Source organism: Sphaeramia orbicularis, chromosome 13 (assembly GCF_902148855.1).
Source record: "Sphaeramia orbicularis chromosome 13, fSphaOr1.1, whole genome shotgun sequence".
NCBI classification, from domain to species: domain Eukaryota; kingdom Metazoa; phylum Chordata; class Actinopteri; order Kurtiformes; family Apogonidae; genus Sphaeramia; species Sphaeramia orbicularis.
The window spans coordinates 3,102,769-3,123,315 of NC_043969.1; the positions used below are offsets into that span (position 1 = coordinate 3,102,769).

Sequence of the window (20,547 nt, forward strand, 5' to 3'; positions counted from 1 at the left end):
TCTAGCACAGCACATAAATGAAACATTTCATCAATAGTAGTGATGGGTCCGGCAACACCGATGCGTCGGCACATGCGTCGAGCTCATAGAACAAAACCCCCTGTCGGTGCGCGTACCGCTTTGAGAAAGTCATGTGACCAATACAGGACCTGTTTGGAACTGACACTGAGGCCAAACTGTGTTTATAAGGAAGTGCATCTGTCAACGGGATGCATCTGCCAAAAGAACCTCTGATCTTTGTGGTTCATCGTCAAATTCATCAAGAATTCTGGAGCAGCCTCAAACCAAAAGAAAGGTTTGAGCCGTGTGGGACCATTTGGATCTGATATCAGAAAATAAAGTATTTGTTTGAATTTCCTTGTTTCATCCTGTTCCTCTCAGAGTTTCCACTGGATCTGTCTGAATTCAAATTCATTTCAAAGTGATTCTTAGTTTACTCTTCATATTCTTTTCTGCAGGTTAAATGTGGCATTTGTTGGACAGAACTTTCCTGTTTAAACTGAAGCACCTCCTCAGTGCTGAGGCATTCTAGGACCAGGCATGAGAATGAAGTCCAGATCCACCAGGACCAACTCAGATACACAGCCATTCTACTACTGACTCACAGTTACTTTACTGATAATTAATTCCTATTAATTTATTCTTTACTTCATATTTAACCATCAAGCTCAAAACGTTGGAAAAACGTATTTTTTAAAATAAAACTTTGTGTATATATATATATATATATATATATATATATATCCCAGTCCACAAGCATCCTCATTCACAACACGTTCACTTAGATTTTCACGTCATGATCCATGATCACATTATTTATTGACTGTATTTAAAAATATCAAAGATATTTAAAATTTAAATGAAAATATGAAATAATACAATATAAAATACAATGACTTAAATGATATTATTGTATATACTAGGCCATCAAATCAGTGTCAGTTGAGTGTCAACTAGGTTTCCTGTAGGGATTTTGAAAGTCCAGCAGGTGTCAGTATTCAGTGACACAGTATCAGTACAGTGTGGACATGTGTGGAAACGCTTCATGACGCCTCGTCTACCCATCACTAATAAATAGTCTGAGCGGCTGCCCCTCCACACTTTCCAAACGTCTGTTGTCATCAGTCTGTGGTTTGCATAGGAGCTGCAGCGGCGTCTGCTCCGCCCTTTTATCAGTTGCAGCGCTGCCTCATTGGAGACACCTGCAGCCGTTCAGCAGTGTGCATGATGACACAGCGCACAGCTGAGCCCAATGTGCTCCTGATTGAACTGATCTGTGCTGTGGACTCTGAATCTCACACACTTCTTCTTTTCCCCTTTTTCTCTTTCCTCCATGTTTTTTTCCCACAGTGAATTCAAACCAGTTTGACTTTACAACTACTGTTGTGTTGGACTTCCAGCTGTAGTCCTAGAGTTCACTAGTTTGACTAGTCCAGCTGTTCACACTGAACCACTAGAACCACAGATGATGGAGTTTCCAAGCTAAGGTACCGTTAGTCCACATGTGGTTCTCAGTTGGTTTGATTTGATTTGTTCTGTTGAACCTGCTGGTGTCGGGTTCAGTTTGTCAGCTGAGGTCATGTGATCATTCCTGTCATTTACTGTGGTCCAAATATGGGTCCACTCTGACACTGATTTGATTCTGTTTGTCATTTATGAACATTTCAGAATTCCATGTGATGACTTACTTTTATTTGTTCCGCGCTCATTCCATTAACCTACCACTAAATCTAAAACTCTTCACAGAAAAAAAGTCCATCCTTTCAGTGGTTTCAACCCCACTGCTCAAAAGCACAACGGACACAAACATACATACAGTAGTGACACAGCGGTTGGAAACAGACTAGTGTGTGCTTTATTTGGAGATTTACCTGCAATCACACACTCACTGCTGTCTGTCCCATAGAAGAACATGACAGTGCAGTTTGTTTGGAACTACTGAGGCTTACATCAACCATGTGATCAACGTAGGGCTCACATCCAAACAGGTCCCAACTCTCTGTGTCTATGGCTCTGACTTTGTCACTGTCAACCAGCCCAGTATGTCATCTGTCATATTTTTACACTGACCAAGAACCCATCCTTCTGCTCAAGTAAGACATGAAACCCATGAGAATGTTTTCACAATGAGTTGGTTTCATTAGGATTAGTCTGAACTGAATGGAATGACAAAGATAAACGCACGCATCAGAACAGAAAAACACAGATTGAAATGGAAAAGAATGAAAAGAAACAGACGGAAACTAAAGTCCCAACTGTTGAACTCACCTCTGAACCCTTTATAGAACACTCCCAGAAATACTCTGACATTCAACATTTACACCTGAGTGTGTTATTGGAGAACCCAACAACACTGCATGACTTTGGGGACATTTTTCAACAGTTATTAGGTAGAAAATCAAGGTTAATGAATTGACCATATTTGGTTCCTTACTTGTAATTGCAAAAAATAGAAAAAAAACCCCAATATATATATATAAAAAAAACAAGAAAAACACATTTAAAGTCAAAGGAACATGTATTTAAGAAACTAGAACATCACTGTTAGAACATCACAACAACATGTGTGCTGGTCCAGACCCCTGTCCCCTTAGACCCCCATGTGTGCTGGTCCAGACCTCTGTCCCATTAGATCCCCATTTGTACTGGTCCAGACCCCTGTCCCCCTAGACCCCCATGTGTACTGGTCCAGACCCCTGTCCCCTTAGACCCCCATGTGTGCTGGTCCAGACCCCTGTCCACATCCACATGACCCCTTTGAACATCATTCCTTACATTAGTTCCATTACTGCATGGAACTGAACAAAGCACAGGTGGACCTGACAGACCCTGGAGACCACATTGGACCTGACAGACCCTCGGGACCACATTGGACCTGACAGACCCTGGAGACCACATTGGACCTGACAGACCCTGGAGACCACATTGGACCTGACAGACCCTCGGGACCACATTGGACCTGATAGACCCTGGAGACCACATTGGACCTGACAGACCCAGGTAGACCACATTGGACCTCAGATTGTGGACTCACTGTCCTCTCTGGAACTGCTGATGTCACTGTCTTATAATGTATTTGGAAATGACCAAAAATAGTCCCTTGCCTGATCACAGGTCCAGTTTTCAGGTATAAAGTGTAGTTCTCCATTAGTCCACAGGGTGGCAGCACAAAATAACTCAGTGCCATCCACAGAACACACTGGTTCACTGACTGTACATCCAATGAAAAACCTCTGGTCAGTTCCTTCTTTTTCAGCTCCTCCACTCCTCGGTGCTTCGTGGTTCCTCATGAATCCATCTCAGAGAATCATCTGGAGGGATGTTTCACCGCCTTTAAAGTCACATGATGGACCGAGGAGGCGGAGCTACAGGAAGTCTGCCTCACCTTCTGTGACATCATCAGAGGGAGGGGTGAGGAGTGGAGGAGAAGAAGTGAGGAGTGGAGGAGAAGAAGTGAGGAGTGGAGGAGAAGAAGTGAGGAGTGGAGGAGAAGAAGTGAGGATGTGCTGCTGCTTTCACATCTGTCGATCATCTGGACTCAGCTGATCCTCACACAGTCCTGATCACAGTGACTGTTCCACAGATCACCACCTCCGTCTGAAGAAAGAAGAAAATACAAACAGATCAGAAAGAAATGTTTACGGAGACATTTCTGAATTTATTCAAACCACAGAGGAATCACTAAAAATAATCAAACAGACTTCTAATCATGGAGGTGTTCACCAAACCAGCACAAACTGACATTACTTACAGCAGTGTCTCCAGTTTACAGTGTGGACTCTGAACAAGGTCCTCCAGTTCTTTAACATCTGAATCCGTCAGGTTGTTCTGACGTAAATTGAGTTCTATCAGATGTGAGGGATTGGACTTCAGAGCTGCTGCCAGATAAGAACAGCTGATTTTGGACAAACTGCAGCCCCTCAACCTGAATAAAGAAGAAATGATGGAGATTAAAATTAATGAACATTTCAGCCAAATATATTTAGGTTTTCAACATGAATGTGAAATATTCAACATTCATTTCAACCAAACAGTTTTTTACTGACTGTAATTTTTGTAGCTGACAGAAAAATCCAACATTAAATGGTGTCAACTATACAGTGGTTAGAAAAACTCTGTGAACCCTCAAAGTTTTCTGCATGAATTGCTCATAAAATGTGATCTGCATCTCAGTCACCAGTATAGACAAACAGAATGTGTTGAACCAAAACCACACAGCAAATGGGGGGTTAAGTGCCTTGCTCAAGGGCACGTCAGTCAAAATCTCTCCAACAGTCTGGGCAATCGAACCTACGACCCTTTGGTCACCAGTCGACTCTCCAGCCAATCCAGGCCACGGCAGCTCCAATCATGGAGGACAAAATGGAATCCTGAGTTTGTCAACATGTAAACATAGAAGTAAAGTGACTAGAGTGGCTTCAGAAACAGAAAAACCACCTTTTGGAAAGAGCCAGTCAGAGCCCAGAGCTGAATCCAATAGAGACGCTGTGGACTGAACTCACCAGAGCCATTCACAGCAGACATGCTCAGAATAGAGCTGAGCTGATGCAGTTGTGTCACAAAGAATGATCCCAAATGTCCCTGGACATTGTGCAGGTCAGATCAGCAGCTCCAAAAACACTGGTTTAAGGTTATTGGTGCAAAAGGAGCTTCAATCATTACATTCACTGGGACTGTTGAAGAGTTGTGCTCAATAAACACATGAAATATTAGTAGTGTTTGTGTGCTATTAGCTTAAACACATTGTATTTGTCTGTACTTGTGACTGACATGGAGATTAGATCAGATTTTATGACCAATTCATGCAGAAAACTACAACATTTCAAAGGGTTCACACAACTGTTCTTGGAACTGTAAAACAACATAATGGATGTCAGTTCTGTTTGTTCATAAATGAGGTTCAGCTGCTCCTAAAACAGAACTCTATCAAACTAACACTGAACTGACCACAGATCCTGTAGTTTACAATGTGGACTCTGCAGGAAATCACACAGCTCCTTCACTGATGAATCCTTCAGCTTGTTTTCACTCAGATCCAGTTTTATCAGATGTGAAGGATTGGACTTCAGAGCTGAGGCCACAGAAGAACAGCTGATCTGTGATAAACTGCAGTTATACAACCTGAAGAAAGAGTCAATGATGTAAATTAAATCCATTCAGGATCCAGTTCTACATGTTTAGGGTTTAATCACATGTTTCAGACTGTTTTTGTCAGATTTCTATGTGTAAACTCAAATGTCTGAAGTGTCAGACAAATGTAAACAGTAAACAGACCAATATTTACACATTATTTCTACATGTGTATAAATCTGCATCAAATACAGGGAATGTTTCCTTATTATTAACATTAATGTCAGTATTTAGTGAGTGTCAAACTGTTGGAATATGTTTTCATGGTTTGATGTCATAGAAATGCAAACCCCAGTGGATGATGTTCTCTATGACATCACCAAAAGTCTAAAGCTTTGCCATTGGAGCTGAAGTACTGTCCTGCAGTAAATGCACATCATTATTCCACCACTGTCACTGATGGAAATGTTTGAGCTGAATATTCACTTTCTCTCTGATGTCATATTAGTTGGAGTGAACAAACACTGAAACTAGGACTGCTTTTCTTTGGAGTCTTTCCACCTATACATCTGTAGTTTCAGTTCAGAACTCATCTGTGTTGTTGTTCATTTGGGAGCTTTGTCATTAATGGCTCATCTTTTCATGTGGGACAGATCATCACACTCATATGACTGGACTCCTCACTTTCTGGACCTGAACAATGACTGGACTTGTGGGATTTTCATCCTACAACCTTCAGACGTTCTACACACATAAAGGTGAACACTCCAGACTTACTTGTAGTTTGGACATAGTTTGGAACTTTCACCTCCGTCATTTTGGCTCATGCTGTTTTACACTCTTTAGAGTTTCTGTCGGATTTGATCTTTGGTCAATCACATGTTTAAAAAAGCACTTTTACAGCTTTAGATTCACTTCAGATTCTACAATTTCAACTTGATGATCATCTTGTCTATTTGAACACATGCAGTATTTGATCATGTGTTGATTCTTTCTTTGTTGTCAACACAAAGTAAACTCTTCCTCCATCTTGAACTGTTGTCTGAATACAGTTGGTGAACATTTGAACAACAGTGTCTTCCTGTTCTTGGTGTTCTTCAGTTTCTGTCAATTCTTTGTGTTTAGATACTGATGAATCTGTCATGACTCTATTGTACTGATGGAGTGGATTCTGATCAAATGGACATCATTATATTTCAGAGAATTCCATTTTCAGTGTCTGTCAGTGGATCCAAAAACACACACACTGTTTATGTTTATGGGCATTTCAACAGTAATTTATATTATTATTTAAAAAAAAAATACAATACAGGAATTTTGGATTTCATTTTGATATGTCTTATGATTATTTTTTTCTTTTTATTGTAACAAGTTCCTTCATATATTTGTTCTCATCTGTGATGAGGCTCTGTCATTAGTAAAACATATAAACTCTAGAGCAGTAACAGTGAACTGACCTCAGATCCTGTAGTTTACAATGTGGACTCTGCAGGAAATCACACAGCTCCTTCACTGATGAAACCTTCAGCTTGTTTCCACTCAGATCCAGTTTTATCAGATGTGAAGGATTGGACTTCAGAGCTGAGGCCACAGAAGAACAGCTGATCTGTGATAAACTACAGTGATTCAACCTGAAGAAAGAATAAATGATGTAAATTAAATCCATTAATGACACACATTTTATTTATTTATTTTTAGAGCTGTGAAAATTAACACATTAACTCAGATTAATCCATCATCATGATTAATCTGATCATGAATGTTAACATCATTAACCCATCTGCAGCAGAATGACTGAACGTCTGCTCCAACACATTTGAGTCAGTTTGTCCAGTAGAGTTAGAACAGAACCAGAAGAACCCACCCATAAAGAACAGAACCAGCAGAACCCACCCATAAAGAACAGAACCAGCAGAACCCACCCATAAAGAACAGAACCAGCAGAACCCACCCATAAAGAACAGAACCAGCAGAACCCACCCATAAAGAACAGAACCAGCAGAACCCACCCATAAAGAGCAGAACAAGCAGAACCCACCCATAAAGAACAGAACAAGATGAACCCACCCATAAAGAACAGAACCAGCAGAACCCACCCATAAAGATGGAAGAACAGAAATATGAGGACAAAAAAACCCAGACGAACAGTCGACCCACAGAAAATCTTGGACCCACTCTGCAGGAAGGAGTTTTCTATTCACTGAAGCACTTCCAGATTCAAATACCACATTAACACCAAGCAGACGTTAGTCTGGATTCTGCCAACACTTGGGCTGACAGAATCCAAACTTGTGACAAACATGTTTAGTGCAAATATATTGAAAAAAACAATAAAGTAAGGTCCGCACAACCTGTGAGCTCCCAAAGAATTTATTAACAGACATGAGGCCAGTCGGGCCTCGACCCAAAACGTTACTTTCTTACTTTTTTTTTTTTTTTCATCCAGTTTTTTTGGGATCCTGCACACCCTTCATTTTCTGGATATGAGTGTCGATCACCTCTCTAGTGCAAATATATTCCCTTCTTTCTTCAGTCTGTTTGCTCAAGCAAAATGAAACACCATTAATACAGATAAAAAATTAATGAGATTTAATCATGAGTAATCCAAACTAATCTACAGCAACCCTGTGATTAATCTGATTAAAACTTTTAATTGTCTGACAGCACTATTTATTCTATGATCAATACAATATGTAAAGTACAAATACTAGATTCCTAAAGTCCTTCTCATTACAAGTAAAATGTAATTAAATGGTTTGAACTCATAATACTTAATGTGCAGGAAAATTGTTGCTGTCAGTGTTCTTTGATTTATAACTCAGTCCATAAATGAAACAATTCATGTTTCAGTTTATTACAAATATTTCAACTCAACCCATCTGCTGATCTGTGGGTTTCACTGTATGTAATATGTACATTTATTCAATATTAGAAGATGATGTTCTTGTTTAATGTTCAATCCTCTGATCTGAGCTGAAAAGGTTTCAAATGGAAAATTATAAACTCAAGAACAGACATCTGATGACAGCTTTTCTTGGTGTTATATTATTATTTTACTTTGCGTTCTCTTATTTTTATCAGTATTTGGTATTTCATCGTGGTGCTTTTACTTGACTGTATTAAAAGAACATCTTCAACTCATCATATGATGTAAAATAAAGGATGATGATGAGTTTGTATGACAAAGGTTTGGTTGTTTAATGCTCACACATCTGATCATGTAAACGTGTGTGAATCTTACATATGAGACATTTTCAGTATTTTTAAAAACATCTCTTTCATCATAGGTTTTCAGTGTCAGTTTTGGTTGTCTGAGATCAGATCAGGAACAGCTGTTGTTCCACTGGACCACATGGTGCTTCAGTAATTAGCACTATGGCCTCTGAGCAGAAGGAGGATTCCAGCACCAACTGTGTGTACCTTTGTGTGTGAGCGCTGCATGTTCTACCCCTGTCTGCATGGGTTCTCTCTGGGTTCTCCAGGTTCCTAACATCCTCCTTCTTCATAGTTTCAATGGGAAATCCAAATCCCTCATAGGTGTGAATGTGAGAATGAATGGTTGTTTGTGTGTGACAGTAATGCAGTGAACAGGGTGGACCCCACCTTCATCTATAGGTAAGCAGGATCACCTCTGGCACCCCCATGACCCTCAAGAGGAAAAACACATGGATGTGTTTGGACTGAACAGTAGACAGTCAGTGAACTAACCTCAGAGTTTCCAGTCTGCAGTTTGGACTCTCCAGTCCAGACGCCAGTTTCACTCCTGAATCCTGTAGGTCGTTGACACTCAGATCCAAAAGTCTCAGATGTGAAGGATTAGACTTCAGAGCTGAGGCCACAACTTCACAGTGAGTCTGTGAGAGTCTACAGGCAGAAAGTCTATAAATACAGAATTTACAGGAAATTAATTACGAACACATTTATTGAACATCTGAGTCTGAACGAGGTCAGGATATGGTGTTGTGTGACACCAGTTTAATGAACAGTTCTAATGTTTAAAAAAGACAAGAAAACCAGATGAATAAAATAGACGAGTATAAAGACAGATGGAATGACAGCTTCCAAACAGTAAAACCAAACACCCTAGATCTGCCCCTAGTGGCTGGATGTAGTATAGTTCAGACTGTTCTCCTGTTCTGTGGGACTTCAGAGAAACTACACAAAGTATACATCCAATAAATGTTCATTAGGCTGATATTTATTAAAGAAATCATTTGACTAATTACTTAGATTTGAATAAGTTACATGATGATCTTAAAATGAGTGATCGACCGCTTCAATGACCAATCAGTGTCAAGAATCCCTCAGAAACACAAACAGAAACCAATCAGTCATCTGGTGGGTGGACCTCACATCCCAGTGTCTCTACTCCGTTGACTCTGATCATACAACCATCATGGCAGTTCCCATATTTCACTTTGACAGAAACACAAGACAGAGGGTCATGTGATCCATCTTTAGATTCAGTCTATGATTCATACTGTTCATATTCTCATCAGTACTTACATGGCCTCTCTGCAGTTCCTCACAGCTGGGATCAGTCTGTGTCTTCCTTCATTTGATGTGTTGTACTTCTGCAGGTTCAGTTCATCCAGAACCTCCTCTGACATCTGCAACATGTAGGCCAGAGCTGAACACTGGAACTTAGACAGTTCCTTCTGTGATCTGTTCTCTGACTTCAGGAACTCTTGGATCTCCTGATGGACTGTTTGGTCCTTCATCTCCGTCAGACAGTGGAAGATGTTGATGCTCCTGTCAGGACAGATGTCCTCAGTGTTCATCTGCTTCAGGTTCATGATGATTTCATAGATGCTCTGTGGTCTGTTCTCTTTTGGACCCAGCAGACCTCCTAAAAGTCTGTGGTTGGACTCCAGACAGAGGCCATGAAGGAAACGGACAAACAGATCCAGGTGTCCGTTCTCACTCTGAAGGGATTTTATCATGACTTTACTAAGGAAAACATCCAGGCTGTAACTGACTGTGAAACGCCTGAACATTTTCTGAAAAAGTGATTCTGAGCCCTTGTCCTGGTCTCCCATAAACCTCTTCAGAACCTCTGTGTTGTTGCTGGTGTAACAGCGGTAGATGTAGACTGCAGCCAGAAACTCCTGAACACTCAGGTGAACAAAGCTGTAGATTGTTTTCTGGAAGATCACAGTCTCTGTTTTGAAGATCTCGGTACAAACTCCTGAGTACACCAAGGCCTCTGTGACGTCCAGACCACACTGATCCAGGTCTTCTTGGTAGAACATCATGTTTCTTTTCTCCAGCTGTTCAAACGCCAGCCTCCCCAACTTCAGAAGGACTTCCATGTCTGCCTTTGTCAGCTCTTCTAGACTTGTTTCATGTCCTTTTTTGTACTTCTTCTTCCTCTTTGTCTGGACCATGATGAAGTGTGAGTACAGGTCTGTCAGGGTCTTGGGCAGCTCTTCTCTCTGGTCTGAAGTCAACATGTGCTCCAGAACTGTAGAACTGATCCAGCAGAAGACTGGGATTTGACACATGATGTGGAGGCTCCTGGATGTCTTGATGTGTGAGATCATTTTGTTGGACAGATCTTCATCAGTGGATCTCTTCTTGAAGTACTCCTCCTTCTGGTCATCAGTGGTGAAGCCTCGGACCTCTGTTACCCTGTCCACACATGAAGGAGGGATCTGATTGGCTGCTGCAGGTCTAGATGTTATCCAGATCAGAGCTGATGGAAGCAGGTTCCCCTTGATGAGGTTGGTCAACAGGACGTTGACTGATGACTTCTGAGTGACGTCTGAAACAACCTGACAGTGGTGGAAATCCAGTGACAGTCTGCTTTCATCCAGGCCGTCGCAGATGAACAGAAGTTTGCAGACGCTGATCTGCTCTGCTGTGACCTTCTGTAATGTTGGATGGAAAACATGGAGCAGCGTCAGCAGACTGTACTGCTCATCTGACACCAGGTTCAGCTCTCTGAAGGACAGCGGAACCACCAGACTGACGTCCTGGTTTTCTAAACCCTCGGCCCAGTCCAGAGTGAACTTCAGCACTGAGAAGGTTTTTCCAACTCCAGCCACGCCGTTGGTCAGAACCACTCTGATGGGTTTCTGCTGCTCGGGTAAGGCTTTGAAGATGTCCTGACACCTGATTGGCCTTTCTTGGATGATCTTCTTGGAAACTGTCTCCAGCGTCCTCACCTCATGTTGGGTATGAACGTCTTCACTCTGTCCCTCTGTGATGTAGAGCTCAGTGTAGATCCGGTTTAGACGGGTTCTACTTCCTGTTTCCTCAGTTCCTTCAGTCACACATTCACATCTGCTCCTCAGACTGAGTTTATGTTCAACTGCAACCAGACAACAAACACTTGAAATAAACACAGCTGGGTCAAAACATCTGTTCTCATCTGTCAGTCAATGTTAATACTATTTCATATTGACAACAGTTTCCAAATGACAAACCCTAGACCTGTTACTATGGAAACCACTGATCAGACATGGATCTGATTTATAAAAACAGAATCATTCCAAAGCAGTTTTAACAACACGGACAAGATGATTGTCACTGACCAAATACTGAATAATGGGATTGAATTTACAGAGAATCAGTGAGTTACTTTGACCATCATCCTCTGTAAAACATTGAATTTGATCAATAGGAAATAAAATCAATATTTCAGTTGATCATTTCCAACATTTGATAGAAAATGTAGTTCAGTCTAATGCAGTTCAGATGTTCTTTGTTGTGCTGCTCAGTCAGTGACAGTTGAACACATGTTGTGTTTAGTGAAGTGCAGACATGTTCAGACAGATATCCAGTCTTACTTTGGACAGAGCTGTGGATCTGCAGCTCAGCTCTTGTTCTGGATGTTTCTTCACACTGGGGACAGGAGGAGTCTCCTGATGAACCAGACTGGTCCCAGTATGAAGTGATGCACTGTCTGCACAACCAGTGTCCGCAGCTGGTCCGGACCGGATCACTCTGGACCTTCTGACACAAAGAACAGGACGCTGGGTCCACCTCAGGAACATGAGTCCTCTCCGTCTCTCTGTGGACATCAAGACATTGTTTAGAAGAAGCTTCTTCAAAGTTCTTTCAGATCAGCTGTTCAAAGGATCACATCTACACTCACAACTCTGTGCTGGCTCAAGGACCTGGTCTGGTTGGGGATCAGACCCAGGACCTTGTTGCTGAGCGGTGCCAGTGTAAACCACTGAGCCGCCTCAACTCACAGTCTGTCTGAAAATGGCAGCTGGAAGGAATGATGAGCCTCCATTTCAGCTCACATGTCCAACCCAATGCACTGCTTGATTCTTTTGAAGCCCATGTTCAGTCAAACCCACCAGACCTGTGACCCAACAGCCTTAACCCAGCGCTCGGGTTCTGAAAACAACCCAGCATTTCTAAGTGTGTCCACACCACACAGAGGACTTCCATCTAAAACTGCTCTGGTCTTACTGGTCTGTTTCAGAGCTGATTCTCACACAAACATGTGTTTAATGTTCATTCAAATGAAGAAAACACTTCAAGCAGAAAAACAGGCTCTTAGTGTCTGAACCTTTACACACATTTGGTTCAGGATTGAACGTCTTTCTTTTTGTCACATGTGAGTGAGTCTCATGTGTTTCACAGACTTTAAGGCTGTTGTTCATCTCAGAGTCTCCAACATCTTTTATTCACAGCAGCTGGAGTCCACATGAGGAGTTTAGACCATTTCACTAAAGCTGGACTGGAAACTGTCAGTTCTACTCACACACCTGAGTTTGATTTGAACCAGTTACTGACAGGAGCTGATCACATTTGACCTGCAAACTTCATCAATATACAAGCAAGAAGAGTATTAACAGTAATAGTAGAGGACTGTATACGATCAAAAACACACACAACTATGAATGTAGAGGGTTCAGACTAATGGTTGCAGCTGTCAATCAAGACTTCAATTAGATTAAAAATTCTTCTGTCAGATGAATTCATACATGTCAAATAAAGATCAGAAATAATGTCTCATCTGTAGAAACAGTCTCTTACTCTGTGTCTGAAGGTCCAGGTTCACGACTAAACTCTGGAGGACGCATCATGGACCAGTCACTCTTCATGGACAGACATGTGGACACTGGAGACTCTGCTCTGGGTCTGTTATACTGACCTCTGGAAACAACACAAGTCCAACAGTTGGAATGGACAGTATGTTAGTGTTATTCACATCTGAACACTTCATTTTCTATCACCTTTGGTTATTATTCATGTGTGTTTTTATTCTGTCTGAAGGACACATTTGGACTTTAAAGTGGACACATCATGTCCTGTTCTGTCTCTACTGTTGTTGAACCAATAAAGTCCAACTAGAATCAGTGTCTCATGTTTGTTGAACTGTGACAACCTGTCAACTGGTAGTTTACGTCCATGTCAGAACATGTGAAATAAACAGATGCCTCCAGACTGACCAGCTCTGATTTGATTCAGATTTGATGAAAACTGTTATTAATCCGAGTAAACATCAGAAAAACTGAGCCTGATATTTTCATTATTTATTGAAAAATAATCAGCCACAGTAGAACCACAACATGTGAAATAAATATAAAAATTGGACAGATATGATTTGCTCAGATGTGGAAATACACCAGGACCAAACTGCTCCTGGATCCAAATACATACATAAATAAATAAATTAAAGCTCTGATGCTCAAACGACACATTAGTGTGAGTTTTCATCTAGTTGTAACTTGGTAAAGATGCTGCTGTGGATTTTCTTTTCCACACGTTAAAGACATCTGACACTTTAGACGAACTTCTTGTCCATGTGTCCTTTAGTCCTTACCTCTGTCTGTTACTAATTTAATGGCATTGACTGTCAATTTAAAGTGTGTTGGAGCCAGTGTTGGGAGTAACGAAATATAAGAGTAATGCATTACAGTAATAGATTACTTTTTGCTGTAACACAGTAGTGTAAGGCATTACCAATCAATTTTCAGTAATATTTTACTCAGTACATGTTCAATACTACTTGTGTTACAACACACTTTTGTCCATAATTTAATTACTCAAATGAAAAAAACAAAACAAAACTGGAAGACTGTGAGACCTGAAGGAATCCAAAATGTGTCTACAGTTCTATTTCCTGTTGGTGTTCAGCCAATGGGTGCAGATGGCAGAGGACAGTCCACTATCCACATGGACGTCTGCTCAGTACTAAACCTAACTCTGCTTTAAGGCTCCAGTAATGCATTACAATTCTGAGTTAGTTTAGTTGGATTTCCAGCTCATAGAATCATCAGAAAACAAAGAACCAAACAACATGGTCAAACTAAAGTTTTCAGTGCTCCAAAAGGAGTGGGAAGAAGTCTAATTTATGGACTCCACCCCCTAATGATTACATTAATTCTGCTTCCACTGCTTTAACACACTTTTTTTCTATATATTTGTACAATAACACATAACATCCATACAAACCATTCACATACACTTCTTTTAGTCACCTCACACACAATCAGATTTGAATCATCAAATGGTTTTAATATAAACTATAATATTTATATGCACTTTAAATATTTACTATAAATACAATCATTAATAAATGTGATAATATCTCCTAGTCTGAGACAGTAATATTGTAATATAAGGTATTACTTTGAAATAACAGTAATCTGTAATGGATCCCAGTTTGGAAATAACTTGTACAACACTGGTTGGAACAGCCAAATACATGTCAGTTCTTCTGTCAGACACTGTGGTCCACAGCCCCTCCCTCTGCAACTTCCTGTTGCACTCATCCTGTTTCCTGTGTCTGAGTCAATATAAAACTGAAGGACTTTTGGAGTTGTCTTTACAGGGTAACAGAGTTGACAGGTAGAGTTGACATTTGTGCTGTTTTCAGCCCTAAAACCAACAGAACCAGAACACCACATGGCATTTTTACACATAGATTCTTCTACATATCATATTGTAGCGGCTGTTTGTCACCAAATTTAAACGACTGAAAAGTCACTGAACTGAAGACTTGAACAGAACTCAAATAACCACTAGATGCACCATGGGTTTACATGGATTCCAAGGGGTTTATTTTCAGGCTTTCTGCAGGAAAACAACAACCAAGGCCTTTCTGCTGTCTCTCCTGTTCAGACTGGACTGGACTGGACTGGACTGACTGACTGGTAGAAAACCAGAGGCTCACCCAGGTGCATGATGGTCTAAGTTGGTGCTGCCTATTTATACCCAGGTGCCCACGGTCTAAACCAATAAGAAAACACAAAACAAAAAGGAGCTAAATACTAAAGAATGAAAGTAAGAACCATGAAAATCCAAAAATATATGTTCAATATGAAACAAACAAAAAGCAAACAAACCAAAAACAAACAATTAGCAAAAAATACTAAATTACTGAACAAAAAAGGTCAATTAACTTTGAACCCAAACTAAACAGACAAATAGCTCCTACACATATATAAAGTCAAAGTCACATTGAAAGTTATTTCTAAAGATATTGTCGTAACACAGTTGACATAAAAGTGCCATAAATACACACTTGACTCCCACACTACTGTATATGAAATAACTCAGAAAGAGGAGACAGAACTTGGAGTCTTTTCAGTGTTTTCTTCAGGAGGAAATGACATCATGTGGAGCAGGTCATGTGATTTGGAATAAACACACTTCCTTCACAGGTGGTTTTGTCATGGGTAACTGAGATGAAAGTAATTTCTGACACAGATACAATTTGTTACTTTTCATATAAAATTTGATATATTGCCAAAAAACAAATATCTGTCATGATTATCTCAACTAAATAAAAAGAACACAATCCAAACAGTTTTTAACTTAGTTCATTTTATTATTGTTTATCTAATTAGAAGGTGGTTGTTATTAAATTTGGACGGTTCTTTAGATGACATTTTAGTCTATCCAGTCATTTATTAATTATTTATTAATCATTTATTAATAAGTGATTGTTTCCATTATTAAATATTTATGGAATTTTTAAAGACATGATCATAATGAACATAAAATAAATATATTATTATTTTTTTTACTTTTCATCCAGATGTATGTAAGATCTATCCCAAGGACTTCCACAGTCCCTCAGTTCTATATTGACCCGTCTGCATCGAGGCCTCTGTCAAACAGCTTTAATATGAGTTAAATGTCACAATAGACTCTGGATGTGAAATGAAATCACTGCTAAAACGTGTCCTGCAGATCATTTGAAAGAATAAACAGTCTCTTACTCTGTGTCTGAAGGTCCAGGTTCACGACTAAAGTTTAGAGGAGGATAGTTGGACTGGTCACTCTTCATGGACAGACATGTGGACACTGGAGACTCTGCTCTGGGTCTGTTATACTGACCTCTGGAAACAACACAAGTCCAACAGTTGGATTGGACAGTATGTTAGTGTTATTCACATGTGAACACTTCATTTTCTATCACCTTTGGTTATTATTCATGTGTGTTTTTATTCTGTCTGAAGGACACATTTGGACTTTAAAGTGGACACATCATGTCCTGTTGTGTCTGTAGTCAAATATTAAAGGTGTGTGACAGTGGACTCACTGTGGATCAGAGGGTCCTGGTTCATTACTGCCCCCTGGAGGTTCCTTTATGGACAAACCCCTGTTTGTATCATGGGATAACTCTGCTCCGTCCTCCTCTTCATCCACACTCAGACTCATCCTGTGAACTTCAGTCAGTCTGAAAGGACAAACAGTCAAACTACTGTGAGCTCACCTCACTGAAACACTGTGTTCATCTGTCACAAACACTGACACAACAGGAAATAAGCCAGTGGACACAGAGTCCAGTAAACCTAGTGGACACTCAGCCTGGAAGGGACTCCATCCATGTTTACAGTTCCAGTCCACACCCAGAAAACCCACTGAGAGACTAGAACAGGAAAATGATCTGATTGTCAGACTCACCCTGAACCAGACGTCTTCTGTTCATCTGTCAAAATGGAGTCTGAACTCTGAATACTTTCACTTTTGCATGGAACTGGATCAGCTGTGGACTCCTTCCCCTGCCTCCCCCTCCCTCTCTGCATTTACTGGAAGTCATGTGCACTGAAAAAAAAACAAACGTTATTATTCCGGCAGCAGGGGTGCTGAACAAATACTGTTAAATAACGGCAAATAACCATCTGATAAAAATACAGTAATTCTTCATAATTCAAATACAGTTTTTGCCCTAACTTTACATGAGATGTTGCATATTTTTTGGACTTTTTCATGTTTAATAAAGAATATTTACATGTATTAAAACAATCCAATTCCCTGTAAATAATATATACATATATATATATACACATATATATACATATATACATACATATATACATATACATATATATATATACATACATACATATATATATACATATATACATATATACATACATACATATATATATATATATATACATACATACATACATATATATACATACATCCATACAACCATACTACATAACATACAATACATCCATACCAACATCTATTTATACTATATATGACATACATACATACAATATTATATATATATATATCTATATTTATTAGAATACACTACCTATACAATAGCCCTCTCTATCTATATATATTATATATATATATACATATATATATATATACGATATTATATATATCCATATATATATATATACATTATATATATATAACTATACTCTAATATAATATATATATATACATTTATATCTATAATATACTATATCTATTTATTATATTAATATATATCAATATTATATATATCATATCTATATAAATAACTTTTCAATGAGACTCAGTTGTCCAATCCACTGATAAAAACTGTATTTGGACAGTTTATCAGTGCTTATACATGTTACACATTCACAAAAATACATTTATTCAACATTTTGGTTGTGAAACCTCCTGGAATTACACAAGATATTTGTCAATTAACAAACAAGTCTGGTTCAACTGACAGAACAAATACTTCTGTTAAGGTTAATTGTCAGTAATTTTATCTGGTTTTATTTATTTATTTTACAGTATTAAACTTTTAAATAACGGTTTAATCTCATAAATAGAAAATTTTTGGAATTATAATAAATTTGCAAATGTATTTTAATTGTATTTTTCTGTGAAAAAAGAAAAAAATAATTTTAAAAAATACAAATTTTATGGTTATTCACAGTTACTATTTTTCATGTTATTTTCCATTTGACATGTAAAATCAGTCTGTTTTTGGAATTTCATTGATATTTTCCTGTGTCTTGAAAACACAGGAAAAATCTGTCAAATAAAGAGTGAAATTCTGTTCAATGACAGATTGTTTTTCCAGTGTGTTCACTCTTTGCTGAAACAGTTTCAGTGTGAGGCACATAAAATCACCACAGGATGTGTTTGGTGTCATTCTTCTCCACATTGTAGGTTAATACTCAGAACTATGAAGTGACACATCTGCAATTCTAGAATAGACCCAGAACAGCCCAGAAAGTGTTTGATCTTTTAGATTGTTCTAAGTGGACCCCCTTCTGCTCATTCTGTCAGATTCAGGAGGTCAGCTGGAATGGTTCTCCACCAGTTCTGAACCAGTTCCCAGAGGTTCTGAGAACCTGTTGGATGTTTTCCCTTCATTCTGGGGTCCCACTCCTCCAGACCACGTCATGTGGGTTCAGGTCAGGTGGACGTGGAGGCCAGGTCATGTGACGTAGACTCCATCACTGTGTTTGTTGAACAGACGGTTGAATGTTCAGTCAGTGAATAGAAAAGAATAAAGAACAGAACAGACAGACTCACAGTATCACAGATCTGACAGAACATCAGCCAAATACAGCTGGGATACAATATACTAGTCACCTTTGAATATTGGATTGAGTTTGGATTCAGAAAAGTTCACAGGTTGTACACTTCAGATTGTGTTGTTTCTAAACTTTAAACCCAGTTTCCATACTGGGATTGGTAGAAATATCCCTGCACTTCACTTTAGACAAGATAATCCACAAAGCAGATGAACACAGCACGTCTGTGCCGCATTTTATACTGACTGAATGTCCAGCTTTTCCCACTGACTATGAGTTGGAATTAATAAGCACAGCTGCGTGAAAATAATCTAGGTTCTATAGCATAATATTGGAGAATATAATGTAAATATATAATAACTGGAGCAAACGCAATCACATTTGTATCAGACATCATGGTTTGATTTGTTACCAACTCTGGGCCCACCCCACTGCTGTACCCCCCCCCCCCCCCCCCTTCTCTTTGTAAATGTAAATATATTATATGTATAATATGTATTTACACTAAAACAAAGCAGAATTTCACAAAAAACCTGAGCAAATATGAACAACCTGAAATGTCTTAAGAGAAGTACATACAATTTTAACCAGATTCTGTCTGTTACTACATGTTTTGAGTGTTTGTAGATCCACTGTGATCTGTATGTTCTAATGTACATGTGTAAATGATAAACTGAGGCGGAATATTGTTCAAATTACACTTATTTATCAGTTTGTTCATGTTATTCACATCTTTTGAAAGGGTAGTTTGTAAATTCTAATAATGTAAATTTATTTTTTTCGCTCTAAAACAGAGAAAAGTTTGGACTTGGCATTATTTAGTATATTCTGTTATTTTACTGGTTTGGCCCACTGCAGATCAAATTTAGCTGAATGTGGAACTGAACTAACATGAGTTTGACAGCCCTGGATTAGACCAAGGCTGTCAAAGTCATTTGAGTTCAGGTTCCACATACGAATATGAGCTAAAGTGGATGAGACCAGGAAAATACTGTTAGAACACCTCCACATCTAAGTGCAATTACATTAAAAAGGTTTACATTTACAAATTATACTTCAATAAATAAATGTGAATAAGCTGAAATATGTTCAGTGCGACTTTTCCATTTGATAAATTCATCCCGTGGGCCGGATTGGACCCTTTGACGGGCCAGTTCTGGTCCACGGGCCACATATTTGACAGCCCTGGATTAGAAAGAGAAGGGAATGTCCTCAATCCTGTCACAACTTCAATAAATCTATAAACACAACCATGTGTTCTGCCTCCATCAGCACAAAAACACCTGAGCTGTGCTCAAACTACACAAAGAACACAAACTGAACACTTTCAGACTTTAAAAACACAAACACTGGCCTGAAAAAAAAAATAATAATAAAGTGTTAAAGCTGGAATCACAAAACCAGCATTACGCACACGCATGCGCACGGACCGGTGTGGAGACCCGGAGCGCGAGCCCACCAGCAGAACCAGCACCACTAAACACAAACCAGCTCTGACTATGAGACCAACTGCTATGTTTGGACCGCGCACAGTTCACCGTGGTCTCCTGGTCCAAACAGAACCACTTTTAGACACTTTATCCACACATTCATGTTGGTTTAAACACAGTAAACTGCTTCAGTTTCTACCTTTATTCCTCTGCGGCTCCTGGCGCCGGTGTCCAAGCGGCCGGAGTTCGGTTTGTTCGGTCAAACTCAGACCTTTTTTCCCTCTTCTTCTTCTTCTTCTTGTGTTTTCCGG

At 39.3% G+C, this 20,547-nt stretch overlaps 1 protein-coding gene across 1 annotated transcript; it reads right to left on the reverse strand.

Moving 5' to 3' along the window:
- Window positions 1-2,981: 2,981 nt before the first annotated feature.
- On the reverse strand, window positions 2,982-17,054 carry LOC115431902 (NLR family CARD domain-containing protein 3-like). Its single transcript, XM_030152612.1, has 11 exons — window positions 16,948-17,054; window positions 16,583-16,720; window positions 16,260-16,379; window positions 13,066-13,185; window positions 11,862-12,085; window positions 9,577-11,383; window positions 8,779-8,949; window positions 6,528-6,701; window positions 4,948-5,121; window positions 3,752-3,925; window positions 2,982-3,597 (listed from the first exon to the last, which is right to left on the reverse strand). Exons 2-11 carry the CDS (start codon window positions 16,699-16,701, stop codon window positions 3,585-3,587), a joined length of 3,096 nt encoding a protein of 1,031 aa, XP_030008472.1. The 5' UTR covers window positions 16,702-16,720; window positions 16,948-17,054; the 3' UTR covers window positions 2,982-3,584.
- Between the last annotated feature and the right edge of the window lie 3,493 nt (window positions 17,055-20,547).

What these genes read in the sequence shown, in the direction of transcription:
- LOC115431902 (XM_030152612.1), bottom strand. Translation starts at nt 16,701, where the DNA reads ATGAGTCTGAGTGTGGATGAAGAGGAGGACGGAGCAGAGTTATCCCAT. An exon ending in CCTGGACCTTCAGACACAGA is followed by an intron (nt 13,186 to 16,259) that starts GTAAGAGACTGT and finishes TGTTGTTTCCAG; the next exon opens with AGGTCAGTATAACAGACCCA. An exon ending in GATCCACAGCTCTGTCCAAA is followed by an intron (nt 11,384 to 11,861) that starts GTAAGACTGGAT and finishes GTCTGGTTGCAG; the next exon opens with TTGAACATAAACTCAGTCTG.